The sequence below is a fragment of the Camelus dromedarius genome, chromosome 21 (assembly GCF_036321535.1).
Source record: "Camelus dromedarius isolate mCamDro1 chromosome 21, mCamDro1.pat, whole genome shotgun sequence".
Taxonomy (NCBI): Eukaryota; Metazoa; Chordata; class Mammalia; order Artiodactyla; family Camelidae; genus Camelus; species Camelus dromedarius.
Window position 1 is genome coordinate 15,399,245 of NC_087456.1, and position 22,502 is coordinate 15,421,746.

Genomic DNA, 22,502 nt, shown 5'->3' on the forward strand with positions numbered 1-22,502 from the left:
TCCCTTTATATTCCCCCCAGACAGATTACTAATAGGCTTTTGATGGATCCTGGGCAGTCCACCCTTGACTGTGTTACAGCAACATGGTAGTCACCTCTGAGAGGAAAACAAAGTGTGAGACCCAACCAGCATCTGGTTTCAGATCCACCTCCTTATTTAGTGGGTCCTATTCCTGCTGACCATTCTCATGAATAACCATTTTTCAAACGCCCCAATTTTAACTTGGTACCTAAACAGAGTACAAAATTTCTGTAAGGGGAGGGAGAAAACACAAGCTTATCCAGAACCCAGAAAAGACTGTTTCAGACGATATGTAAGCAAGATGACTTGTGAACAGACAGACCACTGACTCATCCTCGCTCCTCTCCACTCTCCTGGAGTCATGGTGACTCATCACCGTCACAGCCACGGTCCTCTGGGAGCACTCTAAAATTGTCTAGTTTCCATTGGTGTGGCCTCAGGGTTTTCAGGGCTTAAAGAAAGGCAGGCACTATCACTCCATACAACGTTCTTTGCTGAGGTGGAATCCTAGATGCTGTCTGGTGGATTACACACTGGGGAGACTTCCTCCAGGAAACCCAGCCTGAGCTCAGTTCTTGCTCATTGACTGAAGAAGGAACATACTGTCACCTCATGTCCCCTGGGGGTGACTGACTGCCTGTGAATGCAACCTGACTGCAGACAGGGTTTGTTGGTTAAGGAGAGAGAGAGAGGAAGAAAGACCTTGAAAAGCACGTCTGGGAAGAGAAGGCGAGACCTACCCCAGCACAGGATCCCGCCGGTAGTCAGGAGGACAGGGCGTATCGATGCACTGGAAGCTTCCTCTCACGTTGAAGCACACGCGATTCGGCCCGCAGCGCACGTTCTGCTCCAGACACTCGTCAACATCTACGACAGCCCAAGGAACATGCAGCATCAGCACTTCGGCTCAGAAAAGGCCGTCAGGGCAGGTGTGACTGGAGGGTGGCAGCTAGGTTTCTCCGCTCCCTGATTGAACGCGGCCGTTCTACCTGAGCCTCTCCAATCACACATGGGGGTCTTGATCCCTGGGGTGCTATTCCCCAGACTGCTCTGAAGATAAGGTTTTTTTTTTAAACACATGTGAAAAGACTAAATTAAAAAAATTATGAAAAATAAGTTATGAAAATAGAAGGGAAGCTATTAAGAATGCTAATGGTTTTTATAATTGGAAAATAAGAGTGCATTTGGGTTTTGTAAAGCAAATAATACTTCAAATTCACAAAAACAAGCTAACAACTTAAAGGACATCTGTGAACCTTTCCATAGAGCAGAGAATCTCTTTAAAACGTGAGTGATCCTTCCATAGGATTTTGTTTTAGAAGTTCAAATTGTTGAGTGGGAAGTAGGGTAGTGAAAATTTAAAAAGTTATAAATTCAGGGGAGCTACAGGTCAGCTAGATCTTGTGGAAAAAATAAAGGGGAAAAAAACACACAGGATCAGAGATCCAAGTCTGATGAGTCCATCCTCACTTGTCGTGGGTGGAATCCTCTCCCAGGGTAAGGGCTCTCCCTAGGATATTGAGGAAACACGCAAATGAGATGCTCTTTGTTTTCCACAAAGATGTTAAATAAAAAAACACTCTTAAGAAGCATCAAGATGAGGCTCAAAAGCAGCTTTCTGAAAATGAACGTTTTTAAGCCATGATTCTTCACCTGAGGTCCATGTTTAAGCATCAAGGTATCTGTGAGTAAAAGTGCTTGTGTGCGTGTGTGTTTGTGCGAGACAAAGCAGGATTGAGATCGATGGATCAGTTTTCTGGAAAGAGTGTCCACAGAGTTTAACACAATTTTAAGAGATTTTGAGACCCCAGAGATAAGAATCGCATTTTACAGCAATAGTTTCAAACACTGATACCTGTACTTCTCTGGTGGCGCATGAAAGCGTCCCAGCAGTATGAGAGCAGACAAGTACTTCAGGGAATCAATTTCCAGCCAGATTTGCATTTTCCATAAGTTCTCCTTTCTAAAATCAGTCTGCTTGAGAATTTCCTATGGCCTGGAGTTCTCCTTTCTCAAATTCTTCTTCTGCTTTACAAAGAAAGGTTTCCCCGAATCCCCAGTCTCTATGCTGCAGGGTGCAAAATGCTTCCAGGCACGTGGGAACGGTGAGCGTACTGGTGGTATATATTGGTCGGGGCAGGCTGTAGTTCATCACAGCTACAAACCAACAGTCTGGCCTCTCCATTTTAAATTAGATTTCATAAGTGAGCTGGCTGTCATAGGGGCACCTACTAACACTTTTACTTGAACAGAAAAATGACCTTAGACTTTTCTGACCGTCAATCTGGTTGGTTGAACAATGAGTGCAGACTTGGTCATCCTCCATTAACTGAGTTCAGTCTGCACTTCCAAAGTTTTGATGAATGTATATTTAAAACACATGAACACCAAATAACAATGCCAGAATTCATATCCTTTGTAACTATTTAAACACGGTAAGTTGCTTTTTTACAACTACGAGTTAAGTATAAGGTTTTTAAGTTTCTTTTTGGAGTAGGCAAACAAAATATGAAGACTATTTTGGAAAAAGTTTAAGCCAATTGGTGACATAAAGACACTTGTAACACTTTCTTTAGTATTTGAATAAATATACATCCTGATGTACAGGAGAGAACAGTTACAATTAATCGGACCCAAATTGGCTTTCTGCAAAGGTAGGTGCTAAAGGTCAAATGTACTTCTATTATGGAACTGGTGCCATGACCCGTGGGTATGTGTAACCATTACGTCACTTCACCGTAGTAAGTGACTTGGTATCTGCAGGAAGGTATTTGGTCTTTGGTTAAAGTTGTAAAGTCCTTTCCTGAACTTGTAAATAGCTTGGAATATTGTTATAAAAAAAAGAAAGGAGAAAAGACATTCCAAGAGATGCTGTATTAATCATGGAGGATAACTATTAAATTTCTAAATTATTTACCATTTGCATTTCTGTCTCAAAAATGAGCATTTTAGATTTGGTTCCAAATAGATTCTGTTTTCTAAGGAAAATAACAATGTAATTATTTTTAACTTAACAGTCTGTACAAAGCTAGAATGATACGGAGTAAATCACCTACCTGACTTTAATGACATATGTGCTTTCTATTACTCAATTTATATTAGGACTACTTTTCCTCCAGGAATGGGACAGGGTGAACCATGTTTTAATTCTGTTAAATCTGGTGTCTGCAAACCAGTTTCTAATTATGATCTTAACTGTTAGAAGTGCTCTATCTCCTTGACAAAGTAAGATTGTCCCAGAATGAAATGAAAAAAAGCCCTTTAGGAAAATGTAAAAGAAATTCAATTAACCTTATCTTTTCTCTCATTAAGAAAAGTATTCCCGTCACATCCTTACTCCAAATTTCTTTTTCCCTCTAATTTTTTAAGTGAACTCATGCAGAAACATGGAGCCTAGTGGAGCTGCTAGGGTCTATGAAAATGGGGGCTTGGAGGCCAGAATCTGGACACATGTCTGCATAATAAGGGCAGCTACCTTATTATGGATGTTTACTGGCTGATTGTGAATCTATGAAGAAATATCAGATGCAAAGTGTTTGTCTCCAGCTCTATAATAATGTACACTACTCCCCCCCCCCCCCAAAGAGCCTTCATTAAAGCATTGGAGCTTTGGGGAAGGTAGCTCTCCCTTGTATTCTATTCCTATCTCCTCAGGATTAGGCATCCTGGAGGCATTCATTCTACTCACTCATTTTTAAAAAAGAAGCCAGTAACGGAGAAACCAGGCTGTCTTCTGTTACCTGACAATGCAGTGATGGCTGGTTTTTATAAAATATTACAAAATTATGATTAAAAATTAAAGTATAGGCATTTCATCACATAAGTATGTGGCTACAAGAAAAGAATAATATTAATAACTTCAGAACCATATGAACGCATTTAACCAAGTGCTTCTGGAGACATTAAAGTAATTTAGGATAAAGATACTTGAAACATTTGTCTTAGAGAAAGTAGAGAGTAATTCAGATTCTTGATAAACATTATGAATTACTTATTAAAACCTTGGATTAGAACACTCATTTCAAAGGCAAGCCAACACATATTTTTACATTTTTAGAATTAGATTAGTGGTGCTTAAAATTAGCATAACGACTTTTTAGTTTGTCTTCTCTGGTTCTGGAGAAAATTATGATCATTTCTATTTTTTTTTTTCATTTTGCGGTCTGGTGACGTTCTTCTTTAAAAGACATTTTATTTACTTTTATTTTTTAACACCTTGATTGTGGTATGGTTCCTGTAAAGTAAACTACACATATTTCAAGTATACAGTTTGATGAATTTTGATTGATAGATGTATACATACCAATGAAACCACTACCACAATCAAGATAGCTAACACTTCCATCACTGGGTATTGAACCCAGGACCTCTTGCATGCTAAACGTGTGCTCTCCCACTAAGCCAGAACCTCCCCACCAACTTCCATTTTTGACTAGTTGCTGTCCTTGTTCAATGTTAAATTCACTTTAATTTCCTTTTTATTGTTAACATTTCTATCTGTAATGTATAAAGCTTCAAAAATTATCTCTGAATGAAAAGTAGTCTTGTGCCCCACATAAATGCCTCAGACACTGTCTAACGCTATAGACTCCAAGTGATTCTTTATAATTGTTTTCTCTCACCTTTTTTCTTAAGCCACAAAAATACTTAACTAATTTAAATTGCAAACATTTCAAATGACATCTGTTTCTTATCTGTGCACATTATTTTTCACTCTGAAGCACAAGTGGAAGTTGAAAAATATTTTGAACAGAATGAGTGACAAGGGCAACTAAAAAACAAACTGGCATAATTTAGAGAAGAAGGAAAAATTCTCTGAGAATAGGACATAAATATAACCCTTAAAAATCTGGCTAAGGGGTTTGTCGCCTGGTTGGTTATTTTGAATGCATCAGTACCTACCTCCTTCCTTCCTTGGTACCTATGAGGAGTGTAATGTTAGTGATGGGCACTGCTACCCCTTCAGGATTCTTGGGGGTGCAGAGCTGGGGAAAGTTATAAAATATGGACAATGTAAATGTTCTCATTTCCTCCTGCTGCCACAGTACAATGGCCCTGGTGTTCACAACATCATAGCAGAGACAAAGGACCATTGTAGACATTGTGAGATCTGTGATCAAGTCCTACCCTTGCTTTTGATGGTTTTAGGACATTGAGGCTCACATCACTGAGAATTAGTTTTAACATCTGTAGAATGGGTCCGTTATTGCTCTGGACAAAACTATACTGCTTAAAATGAAATAATAGTTGTTTTGGAAAAATATAAGATTATAATGTAAATGGTGAGAGAAGCAAGATGGCGGAGTAGAAGGACGCTTGTAGCTCACCCTCTCCCACAAACACACCAAGACCCATATCTACGGACCTACTCAGCCAACCAGAGCACCTGCCGAACTCCGACAGAACACCGCCCTCTTCAAAAGACACCAAAAACCTGGTAGGAGAAAAGGAAAGAAGAAAGAAGAAAAAGCAAAACAGCGCGGAACCGATCCCACGGGGAGGGAGCTGCAAGGGAGGACTGGCGCTCGTTCTCTGGGTCTCCCCCCTCCAAAGGAGAGGCCAGCGGGATAGAGGGGGAGCCTCCGAGGCTCAGATCTCCCCTGAGCACCCCTTGACTAACAGAACTGAGTTAAACAGGCACAAAGGGTCCCCACGGCACCCAGCCCAAGACGCGAGCCGGCAGCTGGGGCCGGGCCAGGCAGCCCGAGCCGGGCGGAGGACGGGGGCTGCTGCACTGAGGCCGCCCCCGGGGACTGCAGGGGTCTGCGCGCCATGGCTGGGAGGGGATACAGAGCAGAACCACCTCAGTCCCCCATAGATTGTGAAAAAAAGCAAAGCAACACGGCTGGTGTGCCCTGGGGGGAGGGGTGCCGTAGCCTTTGTCTCCTCAGACCTGCGCGGCCATTACTGGTGCTTCTTGTGAGAAGAGAGGCGGGATGCAGCCACAGCCGCCATCTCCTCCTGTGTGCAGGGCCGGGGCGGGGCTGAGCCCTGAATCCACACCGGGGACTCCGCAACCTCCTAGGCAGGACCGAGACTTGTTTACAGCCCGAGGCAGGTAGGGTCTTTCTGGCCTGGTGCCTCAGAAAACTCACGCCACCAAGACAAACAAGGAGCTGAGGTTTGGCACAGAGCAGGCGTGGGGCGGTTCCATGGTCTTCCCAGAGCCTGCCTACAGGGCGCCAACCCGAGGCTGAGCGGTCAGCTGCACAGAGCAGCGGAGCGACCAGCACCAGGAGAGGGCGGGCTGCCACCCGCTTTCCTGGCAGGAACGCAGCACCTGACCATGGTGCTGGGAGGGAGTGCGATCCGCCCACCTGCCTTCCCCCCTCCCCCACCAGCATCTGACTGCGGCATCAGGAGGGGGAGGGGGAGGGACTCGCCTGCCCACCGGGTAAGAGCTCAGCTCCTGACTCAGTGTTGGGAGGGGGCACGATCTGCTAGCTAACAGCCACTGGGAGCAGCACAGACGAGGGCGCCAACAGAGGGCCTCTGGAAACAGCAAGCTGAGTTTACAAAACAGGGCGAAGATACAAAGACCTCTCAATAAAATCATTAAGAGCACACCGTCTCCAGGAGAATTAGATAACATACTCTTTAAGCCACAGTGCCAGAGAGGTATGAGCAATATGAAGAAGCAGAGGACTTTCCCAATTAAAAGATAAAGAGAAACCCCCTGAAAGCATGATCAAGGAAGTAGACATTGATGGCCTACTAGATCAAGATTTCAAAAAAGTGATCAAAGTACTAAAGGAACTGAAAGAAATAGTGTTTAGAGATATAAAATGTCAAAAATGAAATAGAAGCTATAAAGAACCAACTAGAATTATCAACTCATTTGCTGAGATGAGAGCTGACCTACAGGCTGTACAAAGCAGGTAATTCAGAGGGACAAATAAGTGACCTAGAAGACAGGACAACAGAAAGCACCCATCAGAACAGCTGAGAGAAAAACAAAAACAAATGAAAACAACATAAGGGACCTATGGGATAATAGAAAGCATGCCAATCTACACATAATAGGGGTTTCAGAAGGGGAAGAAAGAACAAAGGGGATTGAAAAGGTATTTGAAGAAATCATGACTGAAAACTTCCCAAACCTAAAGGAATCAGATATCCAAGTACAGGAGGCTCAGAGGGTCCCAAACAGGAAGAACCCAAACAGACCCACACCAAGACATATCATAATCAAGATGGCCAGAGTCAAGGATAAAGAAATGATCCTAAAGGCAGCAAGAGAAAAAACAAAGAGTTACAAGGGCACCACCATAAGGCTCTCAGCTGATTTCTCTACACAAACACTACAGGCCAGAAGGGAGTGGCAAGATATATTCAAAGTCCTGAATGAAAAAAAGATGCAGCCTAGGATACTCTATCCAGCAAGGCTATCCTTTAGAATAGAAGGAGAGATAAAGAACTTCACAGACAAGCAAAAACTACAAGAGTTTAGCAACACTAAACCCATGCTAAAAGAAATATTGACAGGTCTACTCTAAATACAAAAGAAGCAGGATGCTACAAAATGAGAACTCTAACTGGAAAGGAGATAACTGCCATGAATTACAAAAAGAATAAACACAAAATTGTAAAAGAAGACATCTAAATCATTAAGAGTGGGAGAGGGAACCAAGGAAAGCCACTGTGGAAAACAGTATGGAGATTCCTCAAAGGACTAGGAGTAGACTTACCATATGACCCAGGAATCCTGCTCCTGGGCATATATCCAGAAAGAGCCCTACTTCAAAATGACACCTGTACCCCAATGTTCATAGCTGCATTATTTATAATAGCCAAGACATGGAAACAGCCTAAATGTTCATCAACAGATGACTGAATAAAGATGATGTGGTACATTTATACAATGGAATACTATTCAGCCATAAAAACCAACATAACACCATTTGCATCAACATGGATGTTCCTGGAGAATGTCATTCTAAGTGAAGTAAGCCAGAAAGAGAAAGAAAAATACCATATGAGATCGCTTATATGAGGAATATGAAAAAAAAAAAAACCCAAAACAAAACCATAAATACAAAACAGAAACAAACTCATGGACATAGAATACAAACTTGTGGTTGCCAAGGGGGGGGGGGGGAGGGACAGACTGGGATTTTAAAATGTAGAATAGATAAACAAGATTATACTGTATAGCACAGAGAAACATATACGAGATCTTGTAGCTCATAGTGAAAAAAAAATGTGACAATGAATATATACATGTTCATGTATGACTGAAGGGTTGTGCTCTACACTGGAATTTGACACAACATTGTAGAATGACTTACTCAATAAAAAATGTAAAAAAATTATAATGTAAACGTATTACTCAAAAGTACTTCAAAATTTAGTAGAATGTTCCTCATAGGGCAAGTTCTTAAATGTTTGGTGAGTGAGGGCTGGGAGTTTATTTATTAAGTTCAAGTTCCTGCTCCAGGCGATCAATGGGGGGGGGGGGCTCTCAGAGTGGATGAGTGGATTGGTTAGGGGTGGGGAGGCTCATGGTGAAGCCATTGTCCATCTTGGTCTTGCCTCCCAGAACACATTTCCATGACCTGCTTCCTAGCAAATCTTTTGTGAATCTTACAGAAAGGGAAAATTCAATCTAAATTCAACTGCAATAAAGCAGTCTTTTGGAGATTTGCTATACTTTAGAAAAGGACAGAATTTGTACCTTGCAGAAATTAATAAAATTCAGAGGCTTATTAAGACCTACATAATACTCATAGAGTTTGTCCACAAAATTGAGGGCATTTCTTAGAAGTTTTAAAGATTTACACAAGTTCATGTTTCTCTTTAAGTACACACTGCAATACACTACACCTCATATAAGTGCAATGCTCCTTTCACATTTTTCTGTAAAGAGGGTACTATTGAGATTGATAATTTTCCTCTTCCTACCATCACTACCCATTGTCTAAAACTCTGTTGTAAGACCTGCAGCCTTGGAGGTTGATCGTGCACTTACTTGCATGTCTGTCTCTGCTAGACTCTAAGATCATAAAGGGAAGAGAGTGTACGTTATTCACCTGTTTTAACCTTTTGCATCCTGCAGTGTTAACACATGATTAATACTCATGCTTTGACTCAAAGAATAGATTAATCATCACTGATCACTAAGACAGAGTCTAAAATAATGTCTAACACTGAGGTACACTGACTGAGCACTCTTCCTATTTCTCCTTCCTTTCTAGATGAACTGTGAAAACATGTTTGAAGAGGTCTATTCCTACTTATTTTTATTTATTTATTTTGTTATTTTGGGGAGAGGTAACTAGGTTTATTTATTAATTTGTTTTTAGTGGAGGTACTGGGGGTTGAACCCAGGACCTCATGCGTGCTTAAGCACGTGCTCTCCCACTGGGCTGTACCCTCCCTTCACTTAGTTTTAAATGTAATGACATGAACTGGCTCATGCTTTCCTGCTCCTTCTAGTAAGACCATACCAAAAATGCTTCTTAACTCTTCTTTTGCTTAATTGGTTTCTCTTGCTTTTCCTACTTACAGAAGCAATGTTTACAGGTAAGTATGACCCACGGAATGTGAAAGGAAAGAAAGCAACTAGAAGAATAATTATTCAAAAAAATAAAACAGTGAATTTCTCACACTGTCCTATGTGGGTTTTTAAGTCAATGAATGTCCCAACGTTTTCTTACCTTGACATGTCTTTCCATTGAGCATGAGTTGGTAACCAGGCGGGCAGATACACTGATAGCTTCCGAAGGTATTTTTACACTCGTGCTGGCAGATGTCTCTCTTTTCACATTCATCAATATCTGTGCAGAAGGAAACCAGAGTGTATAACTATGCCAAACAGAAGCGAAACTGACAGAACCAGCTATAAACAAGTTGCTGACATACAACAGTAAACTTCTTGGGGATTTTACACTCATGTTTTAAAAAAATGCTCGGAGCTGTTTTATATCAGGATCTGTTTTTAATGGAGTCCCACATAAACTGTCCTATGTTATAAAATATGAACATCTCTTCTGTATATAGGTATCTGTGAGCTGAAGACCCAAAATGGCCAATTTCTGTATTAGTTGAGCAAGATCGGAATGACAGATGAAACAGGCCAGTTAAGATTCTAAATCACCAAAGTACTAAGCACTTGACAAAATAGTAGAATTTACCTAAAAAACAAAGTTTCTATTTGAGATTTATTGGAAAAAGAAATATTAGTTTCTATTTTATTTAAATTTTAGCTGCCCCCATCTCTCCAATAGCCATGCATAGCTTTCCCACACACAGATACCAAGTGGGGGTGGTTTTTATCTTTGCGATATGAATAGTCATCAAACTTCACAAGTGCAATACTAATGGTGACTACATACACACAGGGGCTGTGTGACCTTGGGCCAGACACTTAGTGTCTCAAGATCTCAGTTGATTCTTCTGCCAAAAGGAGTTATTGATAGACTCTCCCTCACAGCTTTGTTGGAAGGTTCAAGTCGGGTAATATAGGAGAAAACATTTTATAAACAGCTAGCTATCTGCTACAATTAAACAAAACTAAGAAAACAGCAATAAAAAGGAGAGCGGGAACAGTTAAAAATTAATTGATACTTGATCAGGGGGACTTGAGAGGTCTCAGATTTCTTGTCCCAATAGCTTGGCTTTGACTAATATTAAAATCTGCCAACCAGTGGAAGGAGGAAGAGGAGAATGGGTATGACACGGGAGCAGGAGTGCTGTGGGCTGGAAGTAAAGAGAAGACAAACTGAAAACTGGGAGACAACGCAGAGCAAAGCGCCCTGTCCACTCTGCATATGTTGCATGTGCTCAGAATATAATTGCAATGATTCAAAATCTGTTAATCACAAACACTCATCAAAAATTTACTATTGTTTTTGCCCCATTTTCAGTAACCAAAGCATTCATCCCAGAATTCGGGTGAGTTATTTTTACTTTTTCTCTATTATCCGCTTTAACCAGAGGAAATAATAATATAATAACAGAAATGTAAATGATGTTGAATTCCAAGTAGTCAACGCTGCACGTTCCAGAGTATGAATTTTAAAGTGTCCCCAAGGGTGATTTCTGTGTCCGGGAGCAATGCAACATTCCCTTTTCCTGTGAGGCTTTGGAATTCCCTAAAAAGTGAAATTTTAGCCCAAGTCTCACAAGATTTCATAGTGTTAATTTGAATCTTTTGTAAGTTATTCATTCCAGATGGTTAATTAAAGGCATTTGGTGTTTATTGCAAGTTGCTCATTCTGTAATTCCAAAGCTGTCTGCAGTCTTAGTGTAAATTTCTTTATTAGTACCAAACACCATAAACTACCATATTTTAAGAAATATTTCTAAACATCTAAGCCTATTAATTGCCCCCAATAAAACTCAAATATCCAGTAATAGGCTAGTTATAAAGTTTACTTTAGATTGTCTTCAATATTGGTCCTCATTCTGAAATAGTAGCTGCCTCACACTGCAGATGGTTTGGGGAAAGTAATTCATATAAACATATTAGTATAATAGAAACAAAAGACACAGAAAGCATAAGACTACTATGATGAAACTACAGGGCATAGACAGTGATAAAGAAACAGAGAACTGATTATCAATCAGGGACACTTCCTTAAAATGACTTGGACCTTCCTTCAGATGATTTAGAAGACGTCAACTAAATGGTATATGGTGTGAGGAATGTAGTTTCATTCATTTATCATAGCATAAAGATTTCTGGTGCATGAAAATAAAGGCAGAAGAGAAGAAGATGAGGGCAGGGACTCAGATGTTAATAGAAGATGAAAACCCTTTCGTGGGAATGACTATTTGGAAGAAACTGAAGGACAAAATGTCAGATGTTAATTCCATCAATAAAAGAATAGTGGAAAGAGGTAACAACTGTGGGCACAAAAAATTACCAATGGAAAAAACCAGTAAGAATGGTTTGGAGCAGGCTGAGAGTGATGTTTGATATACTCCAAGGATAGTGAAGTCTAGAGGTTTAGTAATTAAGTCGTATTTGACCGTATGGGACAAAATGCAGAGAGCTGTTAACAAATCCATTAATGCTTGAAGTTCAAGGAGCAAAAGCAACTAGCGCTGTCTACAGTTCTAGGAAGCTGATCACGGAGAGGATTCCATATGCATCATATTAAGCTTCAGGTACGTCAAGACATTTAACAGAAAAGGTCTGGGAACATAAGGACCTAAAGAACAAAGGTTAAAGTGTAAGGATCCAGAAGGTTTGAGGGTCCGGCTAAGTAGAGGTGATACAAGAAGCTGGGTCCACCTAAGCATGACTGAGAAAGCACGTGTAAAAAGATGATGCGGGGGGGAGGGCTTGGAGAAGGGCAGAAAAAGAGATGATGACAGTTGAACGTCAAATTGAAGGAAAATTGAAGGTATTTTTTTAAGGATGGTATTGGGGATTGAACCCAGGATCTCGTGCATACTAAGCATGTACTCTACCGCCAAGCTATTTCCTTTCCTTCAGAAGGCATTTAAAAAAAATGTTTAAAAGAGCATATCTGGGAGAGAATAAGCAAAGCATAGAATACTTAGGAAAAATGCAAGAACATGAGGTTGGGATAGGGGTCTTCAAATTTAAACAATTTCTTCCTCCCTTCTTGCCTCCCTCCTCGCTGTCTCATTTCTTCTAACCAATTGTGGGGCTAGTCCTCGTTTGCTTATTCCCCTTGGTGCGTAGCTCAGTGACATACAAACTGGATACTCACAGGAAATGGAATTAAATGAATGACAGATGATCATGCCTGCAACTCAACTGAAAACAAGGTCTCAGTCCTTGAGCTGGAAATTACACTTCACTTTTGCAAACAAATTAAGTTACAGATTTGTGAGTTTAGATAAAGATACTGAAAGCATGTATTTTAGAACAATGGAAACAAGTTAATTTGGATCCAGCTCACATCTTTTCAGTGGCTTACATATATACAAGATAATCCAATGGAGAAGGTCCACAGGGACTGTGGGACAATAGTCACGGCACTGTTGGTTGTCATACAGAACAAGCAACAAACACTTTAAAACCACTGCTACAGCATCCATCAGAAAGCAATAATGACAGTATATATTATGGGCCATATGCATATTCTCATTTTAAAAAACTACCTTCTGGATGCCACTGAATTTTATTTCTCTATGGCATTAAATTTAGTCCCACTTACAGGGCGATCGAAAAAGAGAAACTGCCAATATAGAATATTATATTGGCAGAATGCCCACATACAAATATATCATTTATTTGATAAAATCCATAATAGTTTTTAGGTGCCAGAGTCAATGTCTTAAAACTCTGAGCCATGCCAGACTTGAGGACAGACGTGGTTCACTGCACCCAGATGCTCACAGGTGCCGTACATACGCTTAGACCCTGGTCCATAAGTGAGCCCGCAGACGGGAAATGTGGTACCGCTGACATTTACCTACACATGTGTCATGGGTTGCCTCAGAGCCTTCAGGGCAAGTTTTCCTAACAGTCCTTCTAGTCCTGGAGAGAGATGTTCTGCGGTTTCTATACTCTGAGTAGGAGCTGTAGAGATGTGAGTACTGCCTGTAATGCGGCCGAGGTTGATAGCTGTTCCTCACGGGGGAGAACCGGGCAGGGTTAGAGCTACTGTACTGAGTGCCGTGATTTGGCAGCCTCTCCAGTCCAGCGCAAGATTTCCCGTCCCCTAATAAATGCTGTGCTGGTGGACAGGTACACTCGAAGCTGCCAGGGGTGTTGGAGCACTGATACGCACAAGGCTTAGGCACTTGTTCACATTCATTAATGTCTGCTCGTGTGCCATGATACATAAAAAAGAGAAAAAAAAAAACACATACACACACACACAGAAAACACAGGGATAAAGAATCAGTCTGTGGAACAAACTGAAGACATTATGTTACCCTCCCAAGTCATTTCTCAACTGTTCTGAACTTTTGAGAAAGCGTTCATCACTCAGCTATGAATGTGTAGAAAGACTCTCCCTAAAGGTTGCTTCATACGTACAGTCGAAACATACAGGGCTGTAATGGAAAATGTGGTCTTGAATCCAGAAAAACTGGAGTACAAAGCTAATACAGATCTTAATTTTGTTGGCGGAGGAGAGAATGCAATCCCATCTCTCGTTTGCATTTAATCATAACATTAATCACTAGTACTTCTGATCTTTCATATAATTACAAGTTGTAGCTGTACCAATATTCTTGCATCTGAAAACAGTTTTATTTTCACTTGTCTCTTTTGAATCAATAATTTTAATGAATAACCATGCCAAGTGCACTTTCTTAACAAAAAAATTAAAAAGGAAATGAAGACACAATCATTTCTTAGTAAGATAAACTCACAAATTTCAAAAATTAAAGTTATTTTCCTTTGTATTTCTAGGTCAACACAGAGTTTGTACTCACAACTCTTCCTGTGCATTGGAAAAGTGAATAAAAACTAGAGATGAAAACCAGATTCTTTACCTCATTACCACAGTGACATGAAAGAAAACACGAATAAGCAGAGTGAAAGTAGTAAATTTTGCTTTAAAAATTATTTCAGTTGGCAAAAGTTAAAGTTCACATTTTCAATCCCTTTCAGGCAATCAATGGCTGATTCACTTCACTGGTTCAGCCCCCAGCCCAGTTCCTGACATTCAGCTTTCATTCAAATTAGTGAACAAATACACACATTTCATTCTGCTAGGTCACTGTAATGACTGATCAAGATGTTAAATTATATATAAATTATGATATCTAAATAGAAGACTAAAATGATAAGCATTTCTGATATTAAAACATTTATATTAAGAGTTTCTAATAATGGTATCACTTTAAACATTTGCTATGTGCAAAGTACTATGCTAGGGACTAAAGACAGATCTATGTCTTTATGGAAGAATTTGCTATAAAGAATTAAATAGACAACCAAGACATCTGATTTTAAAAGTGTAATAGCACGCAAACCAGAAGCCAGTATTTAAAAGCTCACACAGTTTTGTTTTTTTTTTTGCTGCAGGTAAATGTTCTGAGGAGGAATATAACTTTATAGGTCATTTTTTTCATTGTGAATGTATTAATTTAAAAAATATCCTTACTTACAGATATTTTCTATTGTCTTTACCTGACTTACTTTATATTCAAGTATAAGTAAGATGGAAACAATTAGGGAATTGGGAGAATTAAGTGAGATTCTTGGCACAGGCAATGCCGTATGGTAAGCACTAAATACACGGTACAGTAGTAACTGTCAATTCACTTAAACAGTGTTCACATTTTAATCCCTCATAACTAAACCTTCATAGTCCATACAGGTAAACTTTATAAATAAAATGTTTCTATGCAATCATTTATATCATGTGTACAGAGAGAGAATCAATGAGATAATCTTTTCATAATTGTCATGGCAATTACATCAGAACTTCCCTTTGATTAACATATAGTGTATAGTAAGCACTCTGTGTGGTTATTATCATCACTTGAAATGTCAGCATAGATTGAACTCAATATGAAGTCTCTAAGAAGTAATTCAAATTGGGTAACGAGTAACTTAAAGCAACTTACAAACCTTCTAATTGTAGCAAGAATGCATTTGAGGGTAGAGTGGTCCTAATCAAGTTGGTAAGGCTGCGTGACTGTGTCAGCAGCTTTATTCCTCAACGAGAGTTCCTGTGGACTTACCCATACAGGGTCTTCCAACTGCTTGAGACCGGTAACCTCTTGGACACACACAGCGATAGCTGCCTCTCGTATTCTCACATATCTGGTTATATCTGCACTGATGGGTCCCATCTTTACACTCATCAATATCTACGGACATGGAGGCAATAAAAAGCAGTAACATTTTCTCTTTCAAAACCTAGTCATCATATTTAAAATAAACATTTTAATTGTTTAGAATGTTGCACTTCTCACCATGTGGTTGGGACCTGGAGTCAGAAAACCTGGGTTCAAGTCCCAGCCCAGGCACTCATTTAACTGGCTCCTTTTCCTCCTCCTGCTTCGTACTATGGAAAGAGTTTTGTTCTAGCTTTTTCCTCCCTCCTCTATATCCCTCCTGCTTTGGCCATCTTTTTTATACCAGCGACTCTAGTGAGCTTGCTGATGTGCATTTAGAGCACATTTAGTATCACATTGTGTCTTACCCATAGTCCCAAATTTCCAGCTCCTAGCTGGTCATCTCCATTGCCATGTTTTACTAGAACTTTAAACTCAGCAAGTCCCAGGTGTCTTATCATTACTCCCTTATTTATAACAACAGACAACCAGGCAGCAAACGTCAGTTATCTTGTACTTATTCCCTCAGTTTCCAAGTAATTATACTTCCTTCTAACAAACCCAGATGGCCCCACACTCCATTTGCACTCAGCTAAATTCTTCCTGTAGCTTCTTAGTCTTTGGATCTTTCAGATGATCTCATTTCTAGTTAATCTTATACATAATGACAGAGTCAATATTCTTAAAAAAACGTACAGTTGCACATAACTTCATATGATGCTCTGAGTTGGCTACTAGTCTTAGGAGTTAAGAAAAATATTTGTCTGTATTAATATTGTTGAAAAGAGTCTTTCAAATCTGATAGTACAACTCTCTACCCCGCGTTTTTTTTTAAAGCATACTAAACGTCCATGTACCTCCGTCAGTGTCAGGTGCTCAGTACACTGTCATTTAGATCTACCCCCTCCCCTCACTCAGATACTATTTTAAAATAAATCCAAGACATATTGCAAACTTATTAATAAATATTTCAGTATGAAATTCTTAAAATGTCCCATTTTTAAAATGAAAACCTTAAACTCAAATTTCTGTGTCATCTTAAGACTTGTTCAAGGCCAGATGGCTGTCAAGTAGGGAGGATGAATTTTAACCTGTTACCTATCTCGTAGTCCAGCTCTTTCCCCCTCATACGGGGCTTCTTTGCTTTTTCTCCCACCTCCTCTTATTTACATTCCATTCAAGGCTATATTTAAATGTGGTCACATCTATAAAAACTCTGATAGTCACTCTTATTAGGTAAGATCACTCTTTCGAGCACTCTTGTACAATTTTATTTGTTCCTCTTTTATGGTATTTCAACCTGCCTTGTATCTTTTTTTTCTTTCTTTCTTTCTTTTTGTTTTTTAGTTTTGGTGAGGGGAGTGATCTAGCCCAGTCGACTATAAGGACATGAGAGCAAGAATGCTATCAGTTTTATTTCTATAAATCATGCAGCTCACAGTTCTGCTAACTATGGCAGACTGGTACCGAAAAGGCACATAAAGGAAAAACCTAGGGAGAAACAGAATTTACTTTATTGCCTGGTCAGTGATTTGCCAGCTAAAGAATATGTAGTTTTAAAATAATTGTATTTTGAACTTTACTAAAACTCTACAAGCATAATTTTTTAACCCCTCCAATGAAATTCTTAACATCTATGCTAAATTTCACATTAGAAATTATGTGAGATATTACTACTCATGTGGGTATTAAATTGTATGAACCACTTGTGTAACTGATGGGAGCTCAAAATGGCCCTAAGTCTTTCTGATGAGCTTTCATTTCCTGGGGGAGCCGTGACCCTGAGATCCCAGAGGTCAACCACAGTAGAAGTTGGGAGCAAAAAAACCTGTGGAAAAAGACAGTTCCTTGTTAGAGTAAATTTCCTCTGATCATTTCAGAATGGATACCTTACTTGGCTTGTTGATGGTAAACGGATCTCAGTCACTGAAACAGCCAGACACTCACCAATGCAGGTTCCATTTTCTGCCTTGGTCATTCCGTTTGGACAAAGGTCAATGCATTTATAGCCACCACGGGTGTTCTTGCAGTGCTGATCTGGCCGGCATACGTTCTGTCTACACTCATTTACATCTTCATAAAAGAATGAAGGTAATGCAGATTGAGAAAGGGAGTTCTTCCACTTTTCCATAAAAATTATACCTTTGGATTTTAAGGATGTTATAAACGAATACAGATGCTGGTTATATAATCATAGTATAAGGTTAAAGGGTTCAAATCCATCAGGGTATGTAACACACTTTATTTTAAAACATAATGATAAAAATGAAAAACAAAATACTATTTCACAGAGCGGGTAGCCATACCAACCACTCCGGCCTCCTAGAAAAATAAAAATTATATGTGTACTATAAATAACTTCATGTATATATATTTTATGATTTTGTGAAAAGATTTGGTAATATACTAGGGGAAATGTTAAAAAAAAAAAGGTCACGTAATTAGAAAATGAAACCTGTAAACTATACTGTTTGCTTCCATGTTGGTTTTGCATGGATCACATCCAGGAAGCTGGCAGGTGTCCTATTTATAAATCCAGCCCAGGACATGGATTAGACACCATTAAGAAGTTACAAAGATGTCACTGCTTTGACTTCAAAGCCCTTTCCTTACCCAGACATTTTCTGCCTTTGAGCTGATACCCAGGTTCACATCCACAGTGAAAACTTCCTATGGCATTGAAACAGCGGTGGTGACAGGGGTTGGATTCCTGACATTCATTAATATCTGTAAAATAAAGCATTCATTTCAGGCTACTAGAAAATTTGGGTTAACTTATCCCAAGTGTTTAACATTTTAGTGATCTGTGATCATTATCATGTTTAAGATCTTCCCTAAAATGAATCCAATCCAATTGCTCTCAAGTGACCTGCTTGATAATTGACAGAATTAACTGCTGGAGAAGGTTTCTCTCTGTAACACTGCTCCAAGTAGACGTTCACTGGAGATTCAGAACTCTGTCGATGCAACACTTCTCTGCTTTAAATATTTTACTTACTGTATGCCTCCCACTCCTGTTTCTAGGAAATTTCAGCCCTGGAAAGTTGCTGACAGATTGGAGTACTGAAGATGGGGACAGGAGGGAGCTAAGGTCTTCGGCAGTATCTTCTGCAGTTTGACCTTTCCTCCCAATTTTTGCTGCTACTAGCCTGATGCAGGTCTTTATAACCTAGGGCTCAAATGATTGCAGCAGCTTTAGCTTTTCTCCTCATCTGTAGTCACTGTCAAATTAATCTTCGTGAACACCACCTGGGTCATAGCTCAGTAAAAAAAAAAAGTGCAGATAGGAACTCCCAAGCTCATATGCACTTGCCTGTGTTTTATACCTTCTCCCCTCTCCTTCCTTCCAGTCCCAGAAGAAGAGATCACTTCTCTCAATAAAGAAAAAGTCCTCTTTGAGCTTTTGATCTCTGCAGCCCGTCTCCTCCTTCCTCGCCAAGATGAGGACTGGTCCAGCGATCACTCCCTCCTCTTAGGTATTTTTAAAGCCCTTCTTCCTTACTGTCATCTTTCCCCTAACTCTGTAGACATAATCGAGTCCTTCCTATCCTAACAAAATCCCTCTCAGAGGTCTACACTCACCTCAGGATCCTGCCACTTCTGTTCTATTCCGACCCTCAAAAGAACAATCACCCTAGTTTAGGTTCTCCATGTTCTCACCTTACATTCCCAGGTTCAAGATTTCCCATGTTGTATTTTGTACTTGTCCTCTATTTCAAATCTTCGAATTTCATCTTTCAAAATTGGTACATTGTTCATACAAATGCACAAACGTGATCATATACTTATGAAAGGTTTTCTTAGAGCAGTTTTTTCTTCTTTTATCTTGGCTTCCCTTATCACTGTTTACCCTTCTTGTCCACCAAAGCCAACCTACATTAACAATCTAGTATAAATAATAGCGTATCTTTTCTATTTACACCTATGTCTCTTTCTAAATATATGGCTCTATTTCCCTTTTCTTTGGTTATTGTTTGTTTTCCACTGACATAATCTTTTCTACACGGGTTACACATACTTTCCTACATCTTACTGTTCTCACTGAACAACACCTCATGGAAATTCCTCCAAGCCAAACAGTTAGGCTTCATTCCAACCTTTATAATGGCAGCACACTGGTTCATGGTAATAAATGTACCACAATTCATTCATTCTTTCTACTAATTGATAGGAATTGGGTTTGTATCCACTGTTTCTTCTTATGGAAAATCCTGGTAAGGAGCTTTATTCATAACTGCTAAAACTTGCAAGTGCCAAGATGTCCTTCAGCAGGTGAATGGATAAGTAAAGTGCGGTCCATTTATACAATGGATTATTTTTCAGCACTAAAAAGAAATGAGCTATCAACCCACGAAAAGACATGGAGGAAACTTATATGCATATTACTACGTGAAAGAAGCCAATCTGAAAGGGCCCCATACTGCATACTTCCAACTAGAAAAGCATTCTGGAAGAGGTAAAGATAGAGAGACAATAAAGGGGTCCGTAGTTGCCAGAGGCTGGGGAAGGGAGGGGTGACTAGGTGAAGCACAGAAGAGTCTCAGGGCAGGGACACTGTTCTGTCTGATACTATGATGGAGGATACATGTCGTTATTCAGTGGTCGAAACCTACAGAAGGTGCAACATCCAGAGTGAGTCCTAATGTAAACAGTGGAGTTTGGGTGGTAATGATGTGTCAATGTAGTTTATCCTCCATCAGAAATGTTCCACTCTGGCGCAGGACGCGGACAGTCTGGGAGATGATGCATGAGTTGGGGCAGGGAGAATAGGGGAAATCTCTTTACCTTCTACTCAGATTTCCTGTGAATCTAAAACTGCTCTAAAGATAAAGTCTATTAATAAAGTCCTGCACTAAATATTCAATAGTCTTACATAATGGAGTTTTATGAAACAGATTCTATTACAGTCATGCTGTATGATCGCTCTCAAATATAACAGGCAAGTCTTATTCAAACTTGTTACAAATACTATGTTACAAATACTTAAAACAGCCGCGGAGTATTACATCGAAACAACCTACTGAGAAGCTCAATCTACCAGAGTTGACTCTAAATGATTCAAAAAGCAGGGCTTTTAATTCTTAGCATGGTGAAATTAACCAAGGGCTTCCGTCTGCATACCTCGACAACTCAGCCCGTCACTGGTTCTTCGAAAGCCGATTCCGCAGCGGACCACGCAGCGGTAAGACCCGATGGTGTTGTCACAGTCCTGACCAGCGTGGCAGATGTGTCCCCCCAGCGCACACTCGTCAATATCTGCAACAAAGTGAGTCACTCAACTAAGGTGAGCTGAGGAAAAGCAACCCGGGAACTTGCTGTGAAGGGGGGATAAGAAAAGCAAGAAGACACAAGAGCAAGAACGCAGAATTTGGGGGGCGAGTCATTTCAGGTGGGCTAAGTAGCTGCCAGGCTCCCAGCAGCGCAGTGTGGTATCGTCACAGATGGAGCCGTCCATCAGACCACTATAAATTGGGTGGCTTTAAAAAGTTACTTCTCCTTTCTGACATCTCAGCTTCCTGATCTGTAAAATGAGGATGGTAGTATCTGTCTCTTGGCACTGTTGCCGAGAATGGAAGGAAATAGTGTACACAAGGGGCCCAGTGTACACAAGGGGCCCAGTCCACACGAGACATTCCATAAACGTTACTCCTGTGCCTTCCTAGGCCCCCCCACTCTCTCTCTCTTTTGCATTGAGAAGAGGATCTCTTTGGGCATAGAGGGAGAAATCCTTTCTTCTTTTCATCATTTTTAATTTATTTATAAAACTAGACTCTTATACAACTTCTAACTTTGAAGCATACCTAGAATCTGATAGAAAAGTCTTTTTTTTCATGTTTCCAAAGTGCTACCAGGATTGTGTAATTTACTTAAATTCTTTATAACCTCTTTCTTCCTTACTTTTATCCCTGTAGAATGAGTATGGTGGTAAGAGACCTGCCTGCCTCTCTTCATTGTGATGCGGGGATTGAGCGAGTCACTACAGGCGTCCCTGTCCACAGAGGGCCCCAATATGAAGGTTGTGTTTGAGCAGAATTCCCTCCTTTTTCTTTTTTTCAAGCTAATGAAGGTGGAGGCAGAAAGTGGAAGAAAGGAGAGCACTGGTCTACCCTGCTTTTCCTGGGTCAGAGATCACCACTCCCACCGCGTAAGTGTGTTGCTGAGACTCAGCTCTGTGACTACCTTGACAAGTTCTTCCGTCCGCAGCTATGGTGAGGCCTTTCGGGCAGGAGCAATAGTAGGTTCCCACGGCATTGTGACAGACATGGGAGCAGGGATTCCCTGCCGCACACTCGTCTTCATCTGAGAGAAGAAACAAACAAACAAAAAAACCCAATTAGTGTGCAGAACTTCTACTTTCTGGAGGTTATTAAAGATGGTGAAAAGAATTGCTTATAGAGGCCAATGGATGAATCAAATGCAACAGGTAATGTTCCAAGTACCACAAAATGCAAACACTAAATAAAAATTAATTTTGGGTCCACAAATTATCTCTGATAGTGAATAGATGGTTAGAGTAATTCTAAAACAATGATGATATAGCTAAGATACAATGACCATTTATGGTGATCTAAGTGCTTTTTACCTATGTTAACTCATTCCTCACAACATCCCCAGGAGATAGGTTTTTTGTTTTTTTTTTTAATTGCTATCCTCATTTTGCATGATAAAACTGAGAAACAAAGAGGTTAAATAAATTGCTCAGGGGCACAGGGGTCATTATCGGCAGAGCTGGGATTTGAACCTGGGTGGTGTAGTTTCTAAAGACC

At 40.0% G+C, this 22,502-nt stretch overlaps 1 protein-coding gene across 5 annotated transcripts in view; it reads right to left on the reverse strand.

The window, feature by feature from the left end:
- Nucleotides 1-22,502, reverse strand: part of HMCN1 (hemicentin 1) — a 399,451-nt gene that overhangs the window by 1,980 nt on the left and 374,969 nt on the right. For 4 of the 5 annotated variants that reach the window (XM_064477196.1, XM_031438568.2, XM_064477197.1 and 1 more), the window contains 8 exons: nucleotides 21,916-22,035; nucleotides 20,857-20,991; nucleotides 18,349-18,462; nucleotides 17,683-17,808; nucleotides 15,640-15,768; nucleotides 13,413-13,763; nucleotides 9,678-9,797; nucleotides 762-888 (listed from right to left, as the gene is read on the reverse strand). In XM_064477196.1, the coding sequence (XP_064333266.1) occupies nucleotides 762-888; nucleotides 9,678-9,797; nucleotides 13,413-13,763; nucleotides 15,640-15,768; nucleotides 17,683-17,808; nucleotides 18,349-18,462; nucleotides 20,857-20,991; nucleotides 21,916-22,035 (1,222 nt within the window). The remainder of the gene's footprint in view (nucleotides 1-761; nucleotides 889-9,677; nucleotides 9,798-13,412; nucleotides 13,764-15,639; nucleotides 15,769-17,682; nucleotides 17,809-18,348; nucleotides 18,463-20,856; nucleotides 20,992-21,915; nucleotides 22,036-22,502) is intronic. The other variant, XM_031438569.2, reaches the window with a different exon arrangement.